The 25,612-nt window shown below is 37.3% G+C and overlaps 1 protein-coding gene across 1 annotated transcript; it reads right to left on the reverse strand.

Annotated features, from left to right (window-relative positions):
- Nucleotides 1–864: 864 nt before the first annotated feature.
- LOC580610 (succinate dehydrogenase [ubiquinone] flavoprotein subunit, mitochondrial) lies at nt 865–24,933 on the reverse strand. Its single transcript, XM_030973889.1, has 16 exons — nt 24,778–24,933; nt 18,834–18,935; nt 17,466–17,627; nt 16,800–16,855; nt 15,276–15,363; nt 14,304–14,468; nt 13,216–13,364; nt 12,635–12,759; nt 11,848–12,016; nt 10,329–10,524; nt 9,032–9,232; nt 8,593–8,685; nt 7,380–7,478; nt 5,225–5,368; nt 4,566–4,679; nt 865–3,075 (listed from the first exon to the last, which is right to left on the reverse strand). Exons 4-16 carry the CDS (start codon nt 16,826–16,828, stop codon nt 2,989–2,991), a joined length of 1,659 nt encoding a protein of 552 aa, XP_030829749.1. The 5' UTR covers nt 16,829–16,855; nt 17,466–17,627; nt 18,834–18,935; nt 24,778–24,933; the 3' UTR covers nt 865–2,988.
- Between the last annotated feature and the right edge of the window lie 679 nt (nt 24,934–25,612).

The raw sequence follows: 25,612 nt of genomic DNA on the forward strand, positions 1-25,612 counted from the left end.
AAAACGAAACAGGGTTCGTAATTCGTATCCCCCCGATCCACACCTTGTTTGCGGGAAAAATCGCAACTGATATCCCCCTTCTTTTATTTTTTGGAAATATGAACCCCAATTCATTTTCAGAATTATGAACCTTCGGAATAATGCAACAAAATATGTTCGGAATTATGAACCCCGAGGCATGGGAATTATGGGTTGAATTGTATGGGTATATCTATTGAGAAAAATGTTAAAAAACATTCGAGGGTTCCATGAATATAAGTCACGTGTTTAACCAATGGTCCCCCCCCCCACCCCAGGTTTTGTCAGCGGCAAGTACATGTATGTAAAACAAGAGAGTTAACTGAAGGATTTAACGAGTCATTTTCGGAGAAATATATATTCCACATTAATCATGAAACACGTTTCTTGCAGCTTTTAGCACTGACAATTGTGTTGAAGAAGTTTTTGTTGTCAGGGTACAGCCACGTAGCAAGAGAAAATATTTTCATTTTACTGCTCATCAATGCTTCTTATTTTCTTTTACTTACAATAAGATATCAATAACTTAAAGCCCCTCTGCACTAGCTTGGCCAGGAGGGATTAGACCTCCCTGCATGGTCACTGACAGGTCGTTATCTCATCAAATGAGCTCTCAATTAACATAAGAAAAAGGGGACCATGGGGGAACAATGGTCACTGATTAGGCATTGTTTGCTATATAGAGGGCACAATTAGCTTTAAGTAGTGCAGTGGGGCTTTAAACAATCCCACATCAATACATCAAGTTAATTTCCTAAGTAATACACAAGTAAGCTTAAGCGTTAGCCACGTTAACAATAAGCACTCAGATAATGAAGACCCAAACCAACGCAACTCAAAACACTATTCTATTTCGTAATTTCTTCCTCAAAAGAGGAGAATTTATTTGTTGAACGGTTAAACTCAATCTGTATTTACAAAAGAATATAAGTAGAAGCTTAATTAATATTTATCTATCACCAAATATTTTGATAAGTTGTCTATCAATAATAAATGGAAACTCCTAACCAATGCATATGCCATAACAGACGAAGTGTGGAAGGAGGCTTGGGAAATAACAGATATTTTGAATATCTCTATTTCAAAAAGGATTCATACATTTGTGTAATAGAAATAATTTTAGCAAGTTCACTGTAGTAAATCAAGACATACATCCAATTGCAACCTGGAAATATTTAGAAAGAATTTATGATTAAATTCCCTTCTGTCATGCCATATGTACACACATTCTTTAGTATCTCCTTGTCGTTTTTTTCTTTATTTTCAATGAATTATAACTGGTGAGATACCATTACTCCCTTTACTGTGGTGTATCTTTGCAAAAAAAAGGGAAATGTATACATGTATTCCTCTTTTGTCCTTTGCCTCTGCATAATAGCACAATAATGTGGAACTCCAGATTTGGGAGAGCAGATCAAGTGGTCCATCAAATCATATTTTCTGTGCGATTGTAAACTGTGATGTTTTCCAGCAACAAACCATTCAAATTCATATACATCACATTATCTATTACATTTACAAGCAATCACATAAACCATTGCAATTTAAGGGGTCATATTTTATAAGTATATGTTAGTTTACTCTCTTTTCTCTGCCATTATGGCATTTGTAGGATCATCTGAAAATCTCTCCACAACTATTTCTAAGCCCACATGCCATGAAGTTACATCATACAATTCACAAAATATGTTATCAATATTCAAAATACAAACTATTTCAAATAGAAAATGTAACAAGAAAATCACATGGTTAAACACCCATACCTTCAATATATTAAATTAATCTTAAATTCACTAGATTTATTTAGATCAAATGAAAATACTTTGCTAGATGTGATGATTAGAGGTAGAACATAACTGCTATCTTATTCACAATCAAACAGGTACAAATTTAATGCATAATTAAATAAAACTTTTACAAAATAAGGGGTTCAAGTTTTTCCATACTAGTCATGACAAGCATTACAAATCAGTTTGTTGATATAAGATTAACTGACTACTAAATTAGCATTACTTAATATGTTTTGCATGAAATACATCAAGATACACCAAGATATAAAGATGTTCACACACAAGTTTCAATGCTATCATTGGTATAATGTTTCATGACATATATTATGACACACTAAATGACTCAACTTCACACAATATGTACATATGTGAAAGGGATTGCAAAGATGTGAGTATAATATACTTTTGCAAATGAAGCCAGCTCAATATGGTCAGGATTGATCGTCACATTAAGCCATCATAAATCACTCATTGACCATCTACAGTTGTACCTTTAAATGATCACTCAAGTACATAAGCTCAAATTCACGAAACGGAAACCAATTAAATCCTTGAAATGACAATGAAGTGAAAGAACAACAATCTAGCTATGAATTCAAAGCAGATGCATAATTCTTGAATAACAGAAGCTCTCCATGACTCCAAAGCTTGTCAGAGATTTACCTGACATTGCTGATGCCTGCAAGGTGGATTTTATTCGCATAGATGCTATAATAACATGTAAGGGTGAATTGAACATTTCATAACCTGGTTGTGGGAAAGGACCATCAATAAATTTGAATACAAATGTAAAACTGATGTGCGAAAATCAATAAAAAAAATTTCAAACCTTTTTCAATCTTCCAATTGTTGTAGCCAAAATCTATGGCTTATCTGGGTATTGATATTCAATGACATAGGACATCCTGACAGACAACTTATATTTATATCTTTCAGTACATATCGGGTAATGCATTACTTGGCCAAAAGCGAATCAGAATCCATATACCAGCCAGTATGAGGCACTACATCTCTCATGGTATCACAAATGAAGATGTTTTCAAAATACCATACATGTGTAAGACAATATCTATAAAAAAAAAATATCAGTATCAAGATCGCTGTACAGTGTTTCTCATGATATTTTTAGTGATGTGATTTCATAAAGTTCTGATACTGTTACTTCAGAATAATAAAGGGCTTAGTAAGATCTGACTGCTGGCGGGACAGTGGCACAGTCTTGTTGGTCAAGGGTCTCGTCAATGACTGGTCTGTACTCTAGCTTGACCTGTGAAAGAGAAAGACAGAGAGAAAGAGAGAGAGAGAGAAAGCGAGGAGGAAAATATTGATTATTTACCATAGAAATAAAGCTTTCAAAACTATTAAAATGAAATGAACTTATAATTTTTTTAACATGATTTTTGAAATTTAAAGGTGTAGTTAAGTCAATTTGATGCATGTTACAAAATCGATCATATAACACCAAACATGTAACCAATTAGATAACATTAATAGTAGACACAGAGATAAACTGATCCCTTTTATAGATTATAGGTAGTACGGTATTACAACACACACACACACAAAGTGATGGAAAACTCAGAATTGAGTGAAATGAGTGTTAGACCAATTGGTTTAAAATCAGTCTTAGCACATTGATTATCCGAACGCTTTTAACACACAGCACATTGTGGTGTTATTTTGAATACATTTGAAAAAGTAATAAGACAATATTTCTTAATAACTTTTGCTTCAAAAAAACCATACTGTTTAGACTCTTCCACGTATCAGGAAAAATGCTTAACAAGTAACAAAAAATGGACAGACATAATGCTGCGTATGATTATGCAACTCCAAACACATCTTTAATAAGTTTGAGCAAAGGAATGATAAACTATCTTCAGACTTGAACTTTTGAACTTTAGGCTCTCTTTCTGCAGGTACTCTGATACCTTGTAAATTACATTCCTTCTTGTTTACAAATTTTGATCCAGAAATCAACTCCTCAAGTATTCCTTGTAGTTTTCTTGCCTCCTGTAATTGACAAGCCTGCCTTTGTTAAAGCACCGACTGCTGTGTAGATTTCATTGAGGCAGTCCTGTGTAGTTTACATGTAATACACAACCTGCCAAATAAAGTTCCTTCAGTCTGAGTGTTAATTCTAAGTGACCTACTTCTGTTTTTAATTAACTAGAGTTCAATGATCCTACAAAAGTAAAGTGAGCATACTTTTATCAGAATCAAATTGCAGTCTTGTTTGAACACAGGTGCTTAAAAATTTCAATTTTATTACTTGGATGTAATTTCATTCTATTTTCATTCTATTATCATCTATTACAGAATCCACAGAATCTCTTGTGTATCTCCAAAGTTTCTCAAAACCAACACTCCTAAAACTTAGCATATCAATTCAAGTTGAACACATGATAAAACGCCTAGAAATTGTGCCACAATATTTTACAGGTAGATCACGTTTTTTACGGGTCTTTTAGGAATCCAGTAAAACTCTGGAGTGAGGGAACCCTTTACTTCTGCATATTACATCAAGGATACCACTTGCTCTGACTCAATTGCATGTAGTGTGATATAAGACCATGACATGTTTGAGCACCATATATTCCGTCAACCATGAAGCCTGAAAATCTTGAAACCGAGAGATGACAGGACTTAAATTCATACAAAAGCCTTCACACTGCTCTCTGATTATACATGCAAAGCAGAAAGCTTCTCATGACTTTGTTACAAAAATGTTGGAAGGATGAAGTAGAATAAACTTACCTCGCCAGTGTGCTCATCCATGTGTGACATAGTATGCTTTCTCCAGTGTTCTTCGACAGGTTTCTTCTCCTGGCCTTCAAGGGGTTTCTTGAAGTCGTACTCATCAATACGATCCTGCAGATGTGGGAGGGCAAGATATACAAGCGTATGCATTATGTTCAGTGAACTCAATTACTGCATGCATTACCTTCACCACTACCTCTTTTCTTCTTTCTTTCTTTTCTTTTTTACCTTCTTTCTGTCCTTCACTTCTTCTCCTACTCTTCCTTCTTCTTTTCCTATTCTTCTTCTCCTTCTACCTCCTTTTTCTCTCTTCCTCCTTCTTGTACTTCCTTTTCTTTCTCTTTGCCCTTTCTTCTCCCTTCATCTTTTTTCTCCCCTCCTCCTTCGTGTTGTTCTCCTTCAGTTCCTTCTTTCTTCTTCTCCCTCCTTTTCTCTCTTCCTCTTCTTTCTCTTTTCCTTTCTTTTGGCTTCACCCTTTTCTCCTTTCCTCATTCGTATTGTCCTCCTTCATTTTCTTCTTCTCCCTCCTCTTCTCTCCTCTTCTTCTCCCCCTTCTCTCGTTATTTCCCCTTCATCCTCTTGCTTCTTCTCACTGTAGGCCCAATCGTAACTTAAAAGCAATATCCCTGGAGCTTGCAAAGTTCATCAAAACTAACCTTGAAATCTTCTCTAGCATGGGCTCCCCTGCTCTCCTTGCGTGCCTCAGCGCTGTGCATGGTCTGGACCGAGTTCAACAGAAGGTTCTGTAGCTCAAGGGCCTCTACCAGATCTGTGTTCCACACGATGCCACGATCAAAGAGCTAAAAAGAGAACCACATCCCGATACTTCTTTGTTTTTTCGTTCATTCTTCCTGTTATTCACACATTTACTCATTCACTAATTCATCTATTTCACTATTTAAAAAAACAGAACACATTAATATCTATATTCATTCATTCTTTAACCTATCGACTTCATCAACTATTCATTTAGTTCACATATATTTTACAGAGCAGCACAATTCTTCAAGAGTGGCAGTCTTCCATGAGGGCCGTTTTGAAATTAGAATTAATTCAAGAACTAGATGGAATTTGACTGTGCGCATTCGAAAATGATGTCTCCGTTATAGAGCAATTTAACAAACCAAAACAGAAAAAAAAAAATTGAATTCACGTTCAATGGTAATCCATTGACAGGTTCTCAGAATATTGTGATTACAAGCAATTTCTCATATACATATATGACCCTTTGATCTTTGACCTCATGACCATAAAATCTACTCAGTTCATTGGCTCTGCAAGATGTTCTGAGTTAAATAGTAATCCGTCTGTCAGTTCTAATGAGAATGCGTTCACAAGCTATTTTTGCATACATAATGGGCCCATGACCTTTGACCTTATGAACCAAGAATCTACTCAGTTCATTGGCTCTGCAAGTAACAAACATGACCTAATTTTGGCATGAATCCATCAATCGGTTCTTGAGATAACGCGATCACAAGCTGTTTTTGCATTCATAATGTGCGCTGGGGCCTTTGACCTTTGACCTACGTGCTCCAAAATCTAATCAGATTGTCTTCCTATGGTGATACACACTATCATTAAGTTTGAAGTTTAAATCTCCAGTGGTTCTTGAGATATTATGATAACAATCTCAATGTATGGAATTTCATAAGTTGACCTCTGTGACCCTTGACCTTTGACCTACGTGCTCCAAAATCTAATCAGATCGTCTTCCTATGGTGATACACACTATCACTAAGTTTGAAGTTTAAATCTCCAGTGGTTCTTGAGATATCATGATAACAATCTCAATGTATGGAATTTCATAAGTTGACCTCTGTGACCCTTGACCTTTGACATACGTGCTCCAAAATCTAATCAGATTGTTTTCCTATAGTGATACACACTATCACTAAGTTTGAAGTTTAAATCTCCAGTGGTTCTTGAGATATCATGATAACAATCTCAATGTATGGAATTTCATAAGTTGACCTCTGTGACCCTTGACCTTTGACATACGTGCTCCAAAATCTAATCAGATCGTCTTCCTATGGTGATACATACTATCCTTAAGTTTGAAGTTTAAATCTCAAATGGTTCTTGAGATATCGCGCTAACAAACTCAATACAAGGAATTTCATGTTGACCTCTGTGACCTGTGACCTTTGACCTACATACTCCAAAATCTAATCAGATCGTCTTCCTATGGTGATAAATACTATTCCCGAGTCTTAAGTTTAAATCTTAAATGGTTCTTGAGATATTGTGATAACGGTCAAACGGGACGTACGGACGTACGGACGGACAACCCGAAAACATGATGCCTCCGGCACCACCTTCGGTGGCGGAGGCATAAAAATTAAAATGATAACCTCGTAACCGAACCAAATTCAGTAGAACGAATATTTACCTACAAAACACCTCTAATGTACACTTGTAACAACTGACAGATGTTTTTAAGAAAGTACAGTTGGGATTAAAATTACACTTTTCTCATGGAAGTGCATCAATTTTAGTTCTAGTTTAAAAAAAATACATTTTCAGTAGGTAATATATTTCAACATATCATTAGCATATTTCCTTCCTTCCCTCTGAAACAGTTTTAGACTTACACTTTATTGAATTAACTCTCTAAAGTGTAGTCTACACAACCTTTAGCTGGTACTTGTCACATTTCAAATAAGATGCCATTTGAAGAGCCATCCCTTTCAGAAGACATTTTTTCCAATGATTCTCTTCCACACTAACATAAAATGATTGGAAAAGGTCAAACAAATATATTTCCACCCTATCCCAGAACTAAAACTTCTCTTGAAGTCGTTGACTCACCTTGATGTTGTCAAGGTTCTTGTAGACATCGTCGATCAAGTCAATACCCTCTGACAACGTCTCTCCTGTCCTGAATACTGCGGCATTGTTCTGCATGGTCTGTTCAAGAGACATCAAAGATACAGAGTAAAACTCAATGGATCTACAAGCACAATACCCCAATACAAACAGGAGTAGCCTGAAAAGTATCAGTCAATACTTAATACTTTCACATGACCAAGCATGAACCAAGGTCATATCCCAATTCAGATTCATAAAAGTAACTATTGGATTAATTAAAGCAATGTTAATTTTACTTGGCTAGACTTCTGCTGTTGTCTTTGTTTCTCTCAGCAAGTGCAGGAGATGTAATTTTCTTTAAATACCATTGATATTTCAAGATTACGTTTCTTTCAACCCCAGCTCCAACTTCCATAGCGACATTTTGCAAATTGCAATATACTCTAAAATGTGGTAATCACACCTTTGCTCAAGGCCTAATCTCATCAAAGATACAAGGTTACAGCTTGGGTTATGATTAAAGTTTTAGGTTAGGTTTAAGGGCTATGGTTAGCCCGCGTGGAGAGCCTCTAGACAGAATTTTAAAATTCTTTTAGGTGATCCTCAGGCATTGGCTGGTGCTAAATATCATTATGTTTATGCTATATCATTTGTCAACCTTGTGATGTCTTGTATGTTATCATCTTGCCTGGAAATGAAATAAATAAATAAAAATAAATTTTAGAAATAGTGTTTGGTTGTGTGCCCAAAAATTAGAACTATAAGGATTATTTTATTTCAGCACAGCACAGTAAATCAATGTTAATATTATTATTATTTAGCAGGAGTGTTACGTTTAGATGACACCAATTGCTCTACGCTCGGGAGCAATTGTTGCAAAAGCATATATCATGCAATTTAAAATGTAATGCAATCTTTCATGATCTTTAAACGTGCCAATATTTGAAGAGCTTAATCCCAAAAGGAGCCAAATCCACTTTTGATAAAAATTGAGTTATTGATATCAGAACATTGTTCACTTAAGTACCCGTCTTCCAACAAAAATTTATTCCCCTAAATTTTAGGAGCAATTATGAAAAATGCATCTTATAATATCACCTTCCGTAGACGCCTGTACAAAATCTGGTCAACAATTCCTTTTTTCTCTGAAGTTACAAAAATGGATTTAGCTCCTTTTGGAATTAAACTCTTCATTTAATGACTCTGTTCTTACTCTCTGCATCTTAAGCCTGAGATCAGCAGCCTTGACATCACCATCAGCATACCTCAGCTTGTCAAGGTTGGCCACTGAAACCTCACCGGCATTCTAAAGGACAAGGAGAAAATAGTAATGCATTACAGATGACATTAAGTACAGGGGGTGTTTCACAAAGATCCGATGTTGAATTCATCTCTAAGTTGGACTTAACAATTATGGAAAGATGTTAGCATCTTCGAAAATATTTTAATGGGCATGAAAACACACATTGATAAAGTCTATCCAATCTTACTAGGTTACGACTGGTATTCGCTTTCTCTGTCTGATCAAATTTAAGGTTGTTCATGTCCACTAATGAGTATTAAAATAGTACCATGAATAAACATGAAAACTTATTGAACAAAAAACCCCACCCCCCCCCCCACAAAAAAAAATCATGTCTATCCAATCTTACCGCTTTGATGTCTGGGATTTTCTCTCCCGGCCTGTTCTCCTCGGTGATGGTGTGAGCACAGGCGCGTCCAAAGACCACCAGATCAAGCAGTGAGTTGGCACCCAGTCTGTTGGCCCCATGGACAGAGGCGCAGGCAGCCTCTCCGCACGAGTACAAACCGGGCACAATGGTATCACCATTCTCATCGCTGTATTGTATCACCTACAAATCATCAGAATGTAATAGAAGATATGAATAGGTGGTGATCTAACATTTACTCTGGATTTTGAAATTTACCATCCATAGAACGAATCGAGGGGTCAGCGACACAAAGAAGTAACTCCATTTTGAGAAAAAGTGGTATATATGTCACTGAGCACTTGGGCCGTTAAGTCTATGTTTCACTAGCCATCGACTTCAATGGGGTGTTGGGGGGAGTTAAGTCTTTGTATTCTTGGAAAGCCCACATTTGTATGTACATTTTTAATTCAAATTCTCATTTTGGCAAAATATGGAGTTACGTCTTTGTGTCACTGAACCCTCGAAATGTCATAATTGTAAACGTTGTGACCTAAGGAATGAATGAATATCATGAACAACTTACCAGAGGAACTAAGTATATGTATTTCATCTGCATTTAGTTCATAAGTTTAAGGGTTAACAACTTTTGAGGTTTTACAGGCTAGTCAGATCTAAAGGATAACGATATTGAACGTTGATATTGAATATTGATATTGAATATAACGATAAGAAAACAATTCTTAATTGCTCCTCTCTTTTTTTATTGAAAAATCATTGTTGCAGGTCAGACCTGTAACAATTTATGCTCATGAGCCTGTCGCAACAATTTTATTGTCTTGTTGGAATCAAATTTCTTTGGACATTCCATAGCAATGATATCCTTTATGCTCATAATTTGACTCCTTTGAAGTGATGTCACTTCATAGGAAATGATAGTCTCTCTCATGCTCGATTGACAGAACCCTCAAAATTATAGCAATCAGGTGTAACCACTTTTAAGGTTATCCTTCCATTAGGCCTAAAAAAAAAAAAAGAAGATGTTGTATTGCCCTTTAGATGCCATAACATGGGTCGATCGGTCGGAAATCTTTTTTTTCTTCTAAACTTTAAAAAAAAAACTCTATGGGCTGATATTTCTCAGTTTTGAATGCTTTAATACATTTTTTTAAAAGCCGACTGTAGATATTAAGATTGTTGGGTCAATCGCAAAGGGCAATTACAACATCTTTTTTTAAGGCCTTATTTAAGCTCTGATTTATGGTCCGATAAGCCCTTTATCGGCATCACAGCTACCGACCTGTCCCTTGTAGTTGGTGGGTACCCCTCCCATGTTGTAGTGGACTGTGGGAAGCACCGGAACAGGGTCCCTGGTCACGTCTACACCGGCGAAGATCTGGGCCGTCTCTGAGATGCCTGGCAGTCTCATGGCCAGCTGCTCTGGTGGGAGATGGGACAGCTGCAGGTATACATGGTCCTTGTCTGGTCCACAGCCCCTGGAGGGAGGGTACAAACATTGCATTATGTTAAATAATTACATTTCATAATTTGTCATACTTACAGTCAACAACTATGTTATCTCTTAGGGACGTTGCGCATCAAACATTTTTTGTTTAAGCCTCGATCACAAATGCCATTACGAACTGCTATGAACGCCGTACAAACGATTTTCAGACAATGGAAAAACAGGGAGATTCGTTCGAAATTATCATTCATACAAACCTTTGTGACTGTAGCTTTATGCACTGTCCCTACTATGTATTATCTCTCGATGTAACCCACTGAATTTTATTATCTGTAAACAATTATTTAACATGGTATATAAATATAACAAACAAACAAACAAACAAACAATTGAATTATTCATAAGTTTTTGGGGGTGTGTTTTCCATGACTCAAGAATAAAAGGTGGACTGGTTGAATTAGGACCCTTGTTAAATACTTAAGATTTAAGCTTTATATTATGTCACATTCTCTAGAAAATAATCAGGCAGAATCGATTTTTCAAATGCTCAGAAAGTTAGAAACTTGGACCAGGTATAAATAGTTGAGTTGTTAGCTGTCCATTACAATGTTTAAAGAACATGTATTCTCAATAATATGACGGCTTAAGTACAGCGAACAAAAGGTAAAGTTAATCAATAACTGGGTCAGTCAAATATTTCATGAACAAGGCCATATTTAACTACACCACAATAGTGTACCTCGTGCTGTTAGCTTAAAGCTAAATATAGAAATGACCTTGTCTGGTCAAATCTTGGAAAATTTAGACAGGATTAACAAGAGAGGGAGGTTTTAACAACTTTGCTTCTTAGGTTTAAATCCACGCTATTTCTAAAGTTCAGTATTCCTATCTTCTGGAATCCCACCGTTTCATGAAACCAAAGTTACCAGATTTTCCCTGATAGGGTTCTAAATAAGAGGTATTTTACACACTTAAAGCCACCATAGCCCATCATCCATTGGATATGCTATTTTGACATGAGACAAAATATAATGAAGCTGGCTACATTTCTTGAGGGCTCATGAAATTTCCAGATCTTTCTTCTAATCCCTGACTATTCCCAAGTCTTCCCCATAATCCAGGATGCATGGGAGCCTTTAAAGCCTGTCTGTACTAGTTTGGCCAGGAAGGATTAGACCACCCAGCATGGTCACTGACAGGTGATATCTCATTAAATCAGCTCCCAATTAAAATAAGGAAAAGAGGATCATGGGGGACCAACAGGCACCGCTTAGGCATTGTTTTCTATATAGAGGGAGCAAATAGCTACAAGATGTACAGTGGGGCTTAACTAATCCTTGATGTTTCCACTCACCTTCCTTCCCTGATCTCAATGGTCATGGACCTTGAGACGACATCCCTGGAAGCGAGGTCCTTGGCCGTGGGGGCGTACCTCTCCATAAACCTCTCACCCTCGCTGTTGAGGAGGTATCCACCCTCCCCACGACACCCCTCTGTGATGAGGCAACCTGCTCCGTAGATACCTGTGGAGTGAACAAGTATAAACAAAACATGCTTAATCATGGTTTTTCATCCAAAGGTTAATAGTATTCAATTGCCCAAATTTTCCTTGGTTTTTTTCTTCTGATGGACTTTTAAAATTCCAGGATCATTACAAAGGGCATTTTACACAATAACAAGACAACATAACTACTCCTCAAATATACTGTCTGGACTACAACAAAAATGAATAAGGAGAAAAATGCTATACATTTCTACCTTCTATAAAGAAAATATATCTAATTATAAATGCATCCTGCATATAGTTATTGCACATTTGTTTTTACACAACCAATGAATGATACAAATCTAGTCCTCCATCAACAACCAAGAAAACTGAAATCATGATTTTCTGTCCAGATCAAATGGGGAGAACCTCAACAGTTGTCGATTTGTGTTTGATTGATGAAAACTTCAAAACTTCATAACTTTTAAAGCTTTATCAGATTTTGCTCAAACTTTCACTGATACATATGTTCCTTTCATTTTCCCCCTTTCGTTAAAGCCAACTGAATACGGGGCGGATTTCCCCTTTAAGTTAACCCAGAGCCTTTGTGAGAGCACCAGAGATGGTCATTCAAAGTGACGAGTAGATGTAATACCTGTGGGGTGAAACTGGACAAACTCCATGTCTTCATTGGCCAGACCAGCCCTGGTGAGCATAGCAGTACCATCCCCAGTGCATGAATGGGCAGAGGTACAGCTGAAGTATGCACGGCCGTAGCCACTGTCGGAGAGAAAACAAGACACATTTTGTAAATGTTAGGAAGCTTTTAAGGTCATATTTCAGGAGTCGTACTGTCTGACATATGTTATAATTTACAAAGCCTGTCTACCTAACCCTACCATAAAAATAATAGAAGAGAGATTAAATATGTCCTACTAAACATGTGTCCCAATATGGATTCTTCATCCTAATGTCAACGAGAGGAAAATAAGTTCCAAGGTATATTCCAAGGCATATAAATCAAACTCTCTCAAAGGAACTCAACGCCAAATACTGAGAGGATCCCAAGCCTACACAGTCACTCATGGCTTGGTCACATATGACAGAGAAAGGTACATATAAGGAAGATATAAATATGGAGCGTATTACCCTTGCACATATATAAATAATAACAAAAATGCTGCAGTTTAGTGCAACATTGTGAAAGAATCTTAAGGAGTTCCAAATCTAGCCTACCCTGTAGCGAGGACTGTGTTCTTGGCCCTGATCCTATGGATAGAGCCGTCTTCCATGCACAGCGCCACGACGCCACGACACTCGCCATCCTCCATAATGAGATCCAGAGCAAAGTACTCAATGAAGTATGATGTGTCATATCTCAAAGACTGTAGAAAGGAAATACATAGGGTTCATTAAAGATATAGTTTTAACAATGTTAAATCTGAGATGCACGGCCCTATGTGTTATCAGTGTCTGTGATATGGGGTAATATTGAAGCCCTAAAAAAAAAAGTTGCACTTTAAAATGATCAAGAAGTGCCTCAAAAAAGTAAAAATCTTTGAGTGACCGGTTTTACCATATTCGTAGTGTAGTGTTATGAAAATAATATTGAAGCCCTAAAAAAAAATTGCGCTTTAAAATGATCAAGAAGTGCCTCAAAAAAGTAAAAATCTTTGAGTGACTGGTTTTACCATATTCGTAGTGTAGTGTTATGAAAAATGTTAGGAAAACGTGAATTTGATTTAGATTTCCAATCATAAATATCTTGATAATCAGACAGGCAATCAGCTTGTAAAAGTCATGGGGTTCCTGACTGACTTAAAAGTTTATAATTATCATTGCAGCATGAGCTAAATCCAGGATTTTCTTTCAAAATCTGAGACAAACTTACTCAATCCCTTTAAAGATAAAGTTGAGTAATAGTCCTGGGACTACATTGTAAAAGAAAGTGGAATCGATCGGGAAAGGTTGATTATGTAGTACATAGGAACTGATGTATAGTGTTCTTTGCACAGACATATGAGGAAATGCTAACTACTATAATACTACATCAGCCAATCAACACATTAATGGCACCCCTACCAGTTTGGGCAACACATGTTCTTGCGACAATAGCTCTGGGGTCATTTCTCTACACTAACTAAATTAACTTCAGCGCTGGATCAAACACACTTTACATAACCCTAAACCTGAAACTATCCTACAACCCAATCGCAACTCTAACCCAACATCTTCGACCTAATAAAGCCTGGATGTTGAATCGCTTGAAGCAATTGTCGCTGGAGCGACTGACCGGTCAACCGTGAGCAATGTCTGGTCATTACCTGTCCATAGAGCGTATGTAGCAGGGAATGACCAGTCCTGTCTGCCACAGCGCAGCACCTATGTGCTTGACCTCCCTTGCCGTAGTCGTAGCTCTGACCCCCGAAGGCTCTCTGGTAGATTTTGCCCTCTTCTGTTCTGCTGAAAGGCATGCCATAGTTCTCAAGCTGGTGGAAAAGTAATGATAAAGACTAAAGTTAAGTTTGTATTTACAAACAAAACATTTTAATTATCAGAATCTGTTGCATATCCCTTTTTGAATGGTGCGAAATGCCATCACATTTATTATATAACATAAACTCATTATAATTTGAGAAAATAATAGCATTGCAATTATGTTCATTCTTTATGGGATGTCATCTGTGATGTCACACATCTCAGCAGCGTTCAGAGAGCTCTTCAGGCGCTATGCCGAGGCTGTATTTAAGCATTTTGTAATTGATAATAATCATTATTTTGAATGTTTCCAAGCATTGAATTTTGAAAAAATTGTCCAATCAAAGTTTCACCTTTGCAATAATGAAAATAAAGTTAATTTTTAAAAATCTTGGCACAGCTACTTTAAGATATCAGTCAGAATCATCATTTCAAGGGGAAAAAAAAAAAAAGGCCTTCTGGACAGGTGGTTGCTAAAGCAAGATTGACTGTATCTCCATACGTCTAAACAATCGTTCTTTCTTTTGAGTTGTACAATTTTGCCCTTCTGGCCTCAAATTACAGACTTTAATCTAGTTATATCTTGCCCAGCATCTTAAAATTAAAATCAAATTTTGCTCTAAAAAGCTTTTAGCAAGCCCTGGAGCCTAGGGACATTGTGTTTCCCATACATCAGTTTACACTTCTTCTACGATCCATTTTTACACATTTGAAATTTTGTTTGTGGAGTGTGGACCACCCTGCAATATAAAATGTTGGACTGGGTAAACTACCTATGGACTGAAACGGTTAACAAAATCATAAAAAATGACCTTTACCTCGATAACGGCCTTTGGGGCCTCCTCTGTCATGTAATGAATGGCATCCTGATCTCCAAGCCAATCCGAACCTTTCACTGTGTCATACCTATCAATTATATATAAACACATCAAAACATGTTAATGTGATGTTTGTCTATATAAACAGTTGATACAGACAAATATAAAGCATGAACAAAAGTCAATGTTTACTACATTGTATCAGTATCAAGTAATATCTAAAGCAAAAGTCAACATTTTCAACTGAAAAGAGGCAAATCCAAGATACATAAATATATGCTTAAAAATTAGATAAGAAATAGAGCATATGTGTATCAGTATTGCATGACATTCCTCATTTACTACAAGTGTTGCCAGGGACTAACTTGAGCAGGCTTACTTTGTTCTGAATACATGTTTCACATCTATGCAACTGTTCCTTTCATAAATCAGTTCTGGAAGTTTTTCAACTACTCATTATTGTCTCATTTTGTTCAGTGCACTCCTCTAGGTGTAAATGTAAATGTTACAAGGACAACTCCCAAACCTTTTTTTTCTGAAACAGAAATATACCTGGAATATGAAGCTTACAATTGTAATCACGTTGTTTGCCTAGAGCGACTTGTTCTTTGAATAATCATAAGTTTGCTGAATCCTAACACTAAGGCTCAGAGAGCAGTCATGGGTCATATTTCAGCACATTGCAACATATTAACGAGATATTCAAGGACAGTTCTTCTTTTTCTTTTTCATATCATGTTTAATAGCTCTGTGCTCAGTTTAAATGTTGGTAAACATCATCAAATTCGTTTATCTGCATTTCCTCTGATTCTAAAAAGGAACCTTGAAAGAGGTTAGACAAGATCATAGGATAAATATTTATTTTAGCTCTACCAGTGTACATGTATACCTTTGAACACAGGTAGTTTGATATAAATTAAAAAAAAGAATGACTTCATGATATTCAGACCAGGTTTACTCCGAAAAGGGGAGGGGGGGGGGGGCAGAATCCACTCCCTGGACAAGCGCCACCTAATGTCACATCTTTTGTCTTTTTGTCACAAATTCATACAACTTTGACCTTGCGAACCATCCTATTCCTAATGGAAATTTCTCCATTTGTATCGTACATAATGCAGAAGCAACATAAATGCATGTAAATAATTAATTAGTGATACTTAGTAAACTACATGTATATCAGTTTGCATATAGTGGGTGTAGGATAATACACACTTAACAATGGGCATGTCATGTATATGTATAGAGGTAAGTGCGCTTATACTATGTATGGGTGCTAAATTGCTATTACATGAATATTTTTCATTTGCGATCGATAATGACATGGATCAATTTAGAAATGCATCTGTATTAAATCAAACAACAAGGATTCTGGAGTTTCGTTGTATTATAAAGCAAATGACTCATGTCTTTATAAATTCATTATTCAATCTATCTGCTTGTTGGGTAAGACAGATACCCAGCTTAATCCTGAGGGTGAAACAAAGAATTAATTCATATGAATCATTTGTATACGGGTGTACATACATGTGCCATCTCCAGTTATCTGGTTCCATGTTCCCCAGTGCAGCATTGATACCACCCTGTATACGAATAAAAAAGTGTTACGTAACCTTGTTGCGAATAGAGATGAGTATTTAAGAATTTAGATCTGTCTGTCGACTTACTGTCATTCCAAGTTCAATGTAATCCAGTAAAATTCTTCAGCATATTGTAGTAGACGAAGCAATAAATATTAGTCACTTTAAGAACTCTTCTCAGATATAAAAATGATCACTAACTACAATGTAAAAGAAGTGGGTTCAGAGCGTCGTGAAGTCTACTTACAAGTTTTTATGAGACGGTATTTAAACTTGCAATATTTCTTCGTGTAATCAGTATTTCAAGCTCATATTCTGAATGTAGTGACATGGAACTTAAAACATTAAAATCCAAATATTTTTGGTGATAGGTTTACTTTAAATTTAATTTCTACTTCATTCATCAATATATGAAATTATTCTGATACATTAGCAAACAATATATCTGGTGTCGCAATACAATTTCTTTATAAGTGCAACTTTAGTAATCACACGTGATAAGTCATGGGAGGGAACTATTTGGATCTAAATGAATCAACGCACCAACGCCAACCATGTATGTGTGTCACAACTATACCTCTCAATGAGCTATGAATCAGAGTAGAGAACAAACCTGTGCTGCTACGGTATGTGACCTGGTAGGGAAAAGCTTTGTGATGCAGGCAGTCTTAAACCCCTCATGAGCAAGACCAAATGCTGCCCTCAGACCGGCGCCACCAGCACCGACGACGACAGCATCAAACGTGTGATCGACGACAGGGTAGTCTCGCGAAACCTAGGAGCAGTGATCAGATGGAAATAATGACTATATTTGCAAATGGGCATGACTGTTGTAGGCCTGTTTGGTCATTCAATGTATTGAGGAGTAATGAACTCATGTACTCATAAGGACCGCTATGAATAACGACCTTGATTTTGTATTATGAATAGCGACCCTTTTTGCATATTATGAATACCGGTAGTAACTCTCTTCTTCTTTTATGAATAATGACTCTTTTCTCAAATTATGAATAACGGTCCTTATGAATAGCGGGCATACCCCGTCCACATTACTATCTGTCACAGATTTTGAAAGACCTTGTTGTATGAAAGAAAGGCCAATATTTGTAAGTTTGAAGAAAAAAAAATTACTGCTTGTATTATTTGCATGAATGAATTGCAGTTTTTTTCCTAAGATCCGAGGAGAAAAGTAGCTTTCCTCAATCATACAGTGACTTGGCCCGACAATGTTGTTGTTCTATAAACGATCTATGTCAATGCAAAGTATGACATGTCGTCCATTAACTTGTACTGCGTGTTCGGAATAGTGAAAACAGTACCCCCTTAACCTCCCACAAATGAATAGGTTTTTAAAAGCACATTGTCACGTATGTTTCACTGCCTAACCAATAAAAATCATTGCTCATGCAATAAATGTTAATAAATCCAGCCCATGCAATAAATGGAAATCATAAATGCAAATCAATAAAATATGTTGCTTGCCCCAGTGTTTACTTAGCACTTCATAATAATTGAGGTACATTTATATAACCCATGACAAGCTATCAGCAGAAATTATACCAAAGAATTTTAATTTTTTCTATATTTTGACCAAAATATGAAGTTCTTGTCCGTAAAAGATACATGTATTTCCTGTACATACATGTATGTTGCTGTATGCCCTTAGGCTAATGAGAGAATCTAAGCAGACAAATAGGAATCAAGTCATATTGACACTAAAAATAGTTCCCAGTCAAAAATGGAATAAACTGCAGTGAAACATGTATGCAAAGACCACTCAAGAGAAACAAGCAGTCTGTAATAGGCAAGTGGTCTTCATGTGTACAGGATCTTTTAGTACATGCTTCAAAGAGAAACATTATTCCACATTATTTCAGTGAAACAGGAAATGTGGTCTTTATAGACAGGTTGGTCACTAAAGTAGGTTTCACTGTACATATATACATGTATACTAGAGTACATAAAGGTTATGGTGATTTACCTGACTTGTTTTAGTTCCATCTCCTGTCTGTCTTCCCTCTATTGAGAAATGAAAGTTCCTGTTATTGGTTGCTGCTGGTCTAACCAGGTTACCTGCAGAAAGCTGTAATGAAAATCAGATGAAGTTAAGACAATTAAGACTTGTTAACAAGGAGATTGGAATTTCCTGCTTGGTATTATAAGTTATTTTTCATGTTTTTATAACTGTAATGGCACGTATAAGTATATGTATGGGTTCAAAATGTAGTAAGTTATCGACCTGTATGTATATGTACGACGCATCTTTTGTCAGTGCAGACAGCAAAAAGAATTTTCTCTTCCAGGCTACCCATGATCTCGGACTATCCTATCTCAGACTCATAGAGGCAAACGTTTGACTGGGAAGAACTGCCTTGTTCTGGGTGTTGTGTCTTCCATCCTTTTGTATGCTTAAATCTCCATTCTCCAATATGGGAGACGGTCTGTCAAGTGCACGAGTGGGGGAGAGTCTCCCGATTCCTAAATTCAGCCATGCGCATGTTATCTACATGTATACTGCCTGGCCAAAGAACCCTGAACTTTAATTTACATGGGATATTGAACATCTGATAAAACCAAGACACAGTCTCTCACACTCCCACACACAACAAAAATTTCAGGTGAATATACCTGTTCACAAATGATAAATTAGACAAAAAAGCAAAAAAAGAGCACAAAACAAAACCAGACGGCATACATCCCCGTGTACTGAAGGAGACTGCAGATTTACATGTAGCTGATCCATTGACCACCATCGAGATAAATTTTATTTGTAGTGCTCACTACCCCTCCCCCCTTTAGCAAAAAAAGAAGGTAAAATTGTGGTTACCATGCTTGGCAGAAGGTTTTTCCATAAACCAGTAGATTCTACAAGGGCGTCTGATCGCGCACTTCTTTCATGTGCTAAAACCCTTCCCAAAGAAAGTGCATGCAACCCCTGTGCAGTCTATGTGCATTGCGCACTCATGCAAAATTGGTTGATGTTTTTAGCACCAAATTGAGATTCGAACCTTTATGCTTTGTGATCCTGAATAGAAGGCGATACACAACAAATGAGGTGTCATATGAAAGAGCAGGTTTTTCTCCATATGCCCAAAAGGGCGTTAATCTCAGAACTCTAAAAATATGTTAATCAAAACAGTGCTTTAAACATTGGTTCATCGTGGCTCCGAAATTTGCCACATTAGAGAAATGATGCCCCGCGAGATAAGTTGGGTCAACTGTAATTGTAAGGAATTTATCATATCCATGTGCCTATTTTTTCCCTTCTTCTTCTTCTGTTCATGTCAACAGACTTGTTAGTCCATATAAAGACACGGAAACGAAGCACGTGGTCATGGAATAGAGCAATCTTTAAGGAATTGTAGCGCATGGGACCTAAAGGAATCAATTGATCCCGTGTTGATAACGCTATATCGAGATAGATTTTAAAAAAAGAAGATTTTTATTTGTAGTGCTCACTACCCCTCCCCCCTTTAGCAAAAAAAGAAGGTAACATTTTGGCGGGAGGTTTTTTTAACTTTAAACAAACTAGCCCCAAGCCAAGGGATCAAAAGCCATTAGTTGGAAAATACCCTTCCCCCCATATTTTGAATCAGCTAAATAGGGAGGTGTGACTATCTGCTCAACCAAAATCCATGGTGACAGTGCGTAAAATCTGCACATGCATATGTATTTCACGATCGCAGTGCGTAGCAATCTTTGTGTGTGCTACCTATGTTGCAAGCCTTCGTAGACCCTAGAGTAAAGGAGCCCCTATTTTTAGGACTCTTTACTTCCTATTTATTATCATTTCTTGTTCAAATCATGAAGCAAATATTATTATTATTTAAACAAAAAAAGAATCCCAGAAAAAAATCACGAATTGTCATGACAATATTCATTTCAATTTTCACTGTTTTGGAGCCCGTTATCGGCCGAGCGTTTCAGTTTACGGCCGCATGTACAAAGTCAATAGGAAGCGCTCGCGCGCACCGTGCGTTTCCGCGCTGATGTACAGCACAAGCGGGCGGAGCAGGTATCCCACGCCGGAGCTCCCTGGTGCTCGCCTGGCCGAAGACGGGCACAGCGGTGATCGGAAGTTGGAATCTGAATTAGACAGAGATATCGTGTGTGCGTCGCGGTGTGCGGCTGCATTGATTTAAAGGGATCGTTTAACAATGTTAAATCTGAGATACACGGCCCTACTTGTTATCAGTGTCTGTGATATGGTGTAATATTGAAGCCCTAAAAAATTGCGCTTCAAAATGATCAAGAAGTGCCTCAAAAAAATAAAAATCTTTGAGTGACCGTCACCGGTTTTACCATACTCGTTTTTATCAATAGACTTTAGTGTTATGAAAACCGTCAGGCGAACGGTTTTCAAAATTTGTAATTTCAATCATAAATATCTTGATAATCAGACAGGCGATCGGCTTGTAAATGTCATGGGGTTCCTGACTGACCTAAAGGTTTATAATTATCATTGCATCATGAGCTAAATCCAGAATTTTATTTCAGAATCTGAGACAAAGTTACCGGATCCCTTTAATACATGCGATGAGATACTTTTGAGCTTGCGACCAGCACAAAATCGGGCTTTAAATCTGAAAAATACTTGCAATAAAGCTCATTTTATGGTACCCATATTTCTTACAGACACGCGTAAGATACTCGATTTTTCAGATTTGGGTAGCGGGACCGGCGATTATATCGCTAAAATGTGATATTTTAGGATATATTTTCCATTGCAAATGTGGTTCTTCAGTGACACTGGCATGGTATGGTATGTGTGGGATATGTGTTATGCTATTATGCGATGTATTTTAGAGTGATTTTACCTTGCATCCAACCAATCGGCCGAAAACGGGAGCTGGCCGATTACGGGCTCCTTTACTCTACTCATACAAATATAGTAGATCTACTGCGTGTGCATTGCCATTCGGAGTCGGACATGTGCGTGTATGCTACGAGCTGGTGGGACGACAGGAGATTGAGCATGGTGGCTTGAGGGTTGACAGCCCTGATAGGCCTTATCGCAAATAGCCTCACGCAAGGGACGATGGGATTGAAAAGGGAGCAAGAGCGCCGCAAACGTCTGATCGCGACGATGCGAAACGCTAGCAGCCGACGCGCACTGTGTACAGTACACACGTACTATATATACTACGTACATCGAACGTTGGCTTATTATACTTTCAGCTCCTATACCGATCAAACATCTCGTGATATTTTGTCTTGCAAACTCACTGATTACATTGATTCTACGTGATGGGTGGTGGAAACAGATGTGCTGTCTATGGATGCAACAATAACCGAAGATATCCAGAAAGATAAGAATGATTTTGATGTTTTACTTTCGAATTTTGTGATGACCGGGAGGCACTGCATGCCTCTAAATCTAATCGAAACAAGTGTTACGAGCGAGTGGCGAAGGGAATCGTGTCGGGACAGCTACGGCGTTGTTGCCAACAACAGGCGCTAAAGCTAACCTTGCCATTCTTAATGCTTTTCATCTAGGCCTACCTGGTTTAATTTATATGATTGCCCCTGCGATTTTCCTTTTTTGAAATAAAATTGCCTTATATATCAATACATTGAAATCACTCATTAACATTTTTGTCTGAAGTCGGAATAGGGAAAGTTTTCTGCAAAAATTAGTTGAACGAAATGAGAAAATAAGTTCAATTGACAATTTTAAATCGCATATAATATGATGATTCAGATGATTGTTGATCTAATTTGTGTCTTCTTTTTCTTCCTCCCACAGATATGTTGTGAAGAACCATGTTAACAACTAAGGTTTCACAAGTGATCCTCGGAACTCATACGCCCAGTGGACCAGGCGTTTTTTCTTCAATCCTATAATATTTTTATCATAGCGAAGATGCACCCAAATACATGCAATTGCACCTAAATATTTGTGTGTCTTTTTATTTAGATTTGAGATTTGCAGAAATGGAAAAAGATGAGAGAATAAATCATTTACACAAGGGCGAATGTCTGAAGAATGCGCGAAAGGAGAGCTGGCAAAATATAAAAAGAATAAAAGAAACAAAATATGCTACATTACAAGCAGTATATGTATGAGATGGAGGATAAAAATGTGAAAGTGAGAATGTGATTAAATATTCGGAGATAAAAAGATGTGTAATCGTCTATCATTAAGATATACCCAGCTAGCAATATAGCCAAAGCGGATGAGGTGGGGGGGGGGGGGGTGAGCTGTGGCATTCCCATAAGTTTTCTTGGCAATATGTCTCTTCCTCCTCTCTTCTATACTTTTCTCAAAAAGTACATCTTTTCCCTCCTCTCTTCTATACTTTTCTCGACAATTACGTCTCTCCACTCCTATATAGTAGCAACACTTACATCTCTTCCCTCTTTATATTCATTACTAAACAAGTAGTACATTGTATATCTGAATCGATTTCTTTTTAATCGTCGCTCATTGCGATAGCTTCATTAAATGTTTAAATCGCTATTAGCCCTTACAACAAAGTGCAATTGAGTAATCAAGACATTTTCTCTCATTTTATCTCTTCCATAAATTACAAAACTGTCCATAGAAAGTAGAAATGAATATATACAAAGCCATGAAAGATATTTGTCTTATATTGAACATTTACTTTATTTCTCATACGTATACATTATAAAAAGCAATCGGTATCATGTAAACAAATTTACAGATCATAAAAACTAAGGACAGCACTTCATACGACAAACTTCCAATTCATTTTCGGAAATGGAGATTTGAATTATGAATATTGTTGATTTCTGGGACTACCCATCTTCCATCATCAAGTATCAACTTTTCCTGCTGACACTTTAAAATCTCCTCGGTGCTCAGCTTTCTCATCAATCAAGAGCTTTTTCAGCAAGTTCAGTGTGCTTTTTACCATTGACTGGTACGAGCCTATCCCTCAAAAACTTCTTGAGTTCAGTGGCTGAAAACTGTAAAAACCTACAAGCTCCGTCAGCCATAATTGCAGTGAAGTACCACAAAACAAAGATTAGTTCTTTAGCTCTGGGTACAAGTATCAAATTGGTTACAAACTGCGGCTGAAAGAGCAGTAAATTTGATTAAAAATAGCTTCGACTTGGAGTAGTACTATACAAAACGTGTGACGTTGTATGGCTTCCCAAAAGCCGAGATCGTATTTGCTCCCTTTTCTATCCCAGAGGCCTTTGCGCGAAGGGCGCCACCCAGCGACAAAGGCTATTTGCGATAAGGCCTATACAATTATAAGGAATAAGAATTAAGAATAAGATCATAGATCTAACAGTTAGATGGCAAAATCATCCAGGCAACAACCATGGAAAACGCCCGGCCCCCCCACTCAGTGTTATTTAGGGTACGCATATGCGTGTTCCAACCGACCCCCCCTTTTCAGCAAAAGTCCGGTGTGTAATTGTAAAGTCAATACGGCTCGACCTTTTTCTTTTGTATACGAGCCTTTTTCCGGACCCCCCCTTTTCAGCAAAAGTCCGGTGTGTAAAGTCAATACGGCTCGACCTTTTTCTTTTGTTACGAAAAGGACATTTTGGCAACACGCATGCGGTCATTTTGAAACCTGAGTGGGGGGCCGGGGGAAAACGCCACAAAAACCACCAACAACAAAAACAATGAGATCAAGCATGAGCATGATGAGGAGAATACAAATTAGACTAAATACAATTTGTTTCAGTTTCAAGTAAAATGTTAGGCGCTCAGACATAATCAACATGTACCCGTAGTCTACTCTCTAATAATACTTCAAAAGCCCCCCCCCCCCCCCCCTTCACTCTCTTCAATTCAGCTTCAGCATGCAGCACAGCTCAGTTGCCTCAGACGACAATGAAGTCAAATGGCAAATCATATGCGGACGTCTCTTCTGAATGAAATACAAAAAGTCTAGGATTTATTCTATTTCTTGGTATGAAAAAAAAAATGCTTTAGGTCTACTTACAAATCTAGAAAAATGTCGATTTTCTTCGCAGCCGACCACAATCTCACTCCAAGTTGCGACGCCATTGTCGTTGACTTACTTATAAATCACCAGTAGATTCGATTCTCACAGCTCAGGTCGAGTCTGTGCACTTTGTTATGAAAGAGCAATCAATCTAGATCACCGGTAACGTACATGCATGCACGTTCGCTGCTCTTCAATATACTGTGACAATGCACGTTTAGAGTATGAAAACTCGATAACAACGGTAGCATCAGCGAACGTCTCTTATGAAACTGTTCATGACCTGTGCCTTCGTTACATGATTACGCTGAAGATATTACGTAATTTTCATAATAAAAATAGACAGTGGTACAAATGGATAGTAATTATACAGAGACATATCACAGAGCACATATGGCCCAAGACATGGATTTACCGAAACATAAAACATACAGTCAGGCGCGTAAACCCCCCCTAAATTTCTCTAAACCCCCCCCCCCCCCTTTTGGATTTTTTTTTTTTTTTTTTTTTTTATAAAAAAAAAGGAAAAAAAAAAAAATTCTCATGGTTGACCTAAAACAGCTGACCTTACCCCCCCCCCCTCAACGGAGCAAAATGTCAAATTTTCAAATTTCGAGACCAAAAAAAAAAAAAAATGTGTCCTCTTATTGTGCTTTTAAAAACCCCATCAGGATTGTTTTTTCCTCTTTATAAGATGTAATTTTTGGCACTGGGATTTCACAAATCATGATCTATTGCTCGCTCGCAAATAAATATTCAGACCATCACACCCGACTGCAGAGTATGATTCTTAGCAGTAGCCTATATTGGATCCTGTTAAGAGAGAAACAAA

This window comes from Strongylocentrotus purpuratus, unplaced genomic scaffold (genome assembly GCF_000002235.5).
Source record: "Strongylocentrotus purpuratus isolate Spur 01 unplaced genomic scaffold, Spur_5.0 spur5_scaffold_7, whole genome shotgun sequence".
Taxonomy (NCBI): domain Eukaryota; kingdom Metazoa; phylum Echinodermata; class Echinoidea; order Camarodonta; family Strongylocentrotidae; genus Strongylocentrotus; species Strongylocentrotus purpuratus.

Coding starts and splice junctions, on each gene's coding strand:
- LOC580610 (XM_030973889.1), bottom strand. CDS start 16,828: ATGGAACCAGATAACTGGAGATGGCACAT. Junction 10,525..11,847: donor ATTGAGATCAGGGAAGGAAG/GTGAGTGGAAAC, acceptor CCCTCCCTCCAG/GGGCTGTGGACCAGACAAGG. Junction 8,686..9,031: donor AAATCCCAGACATCAAAGCG/GTAAGATTGGAT, acceptor CTTGTCCTTTAG/AATGCCGGTGAGGTTTCAGT.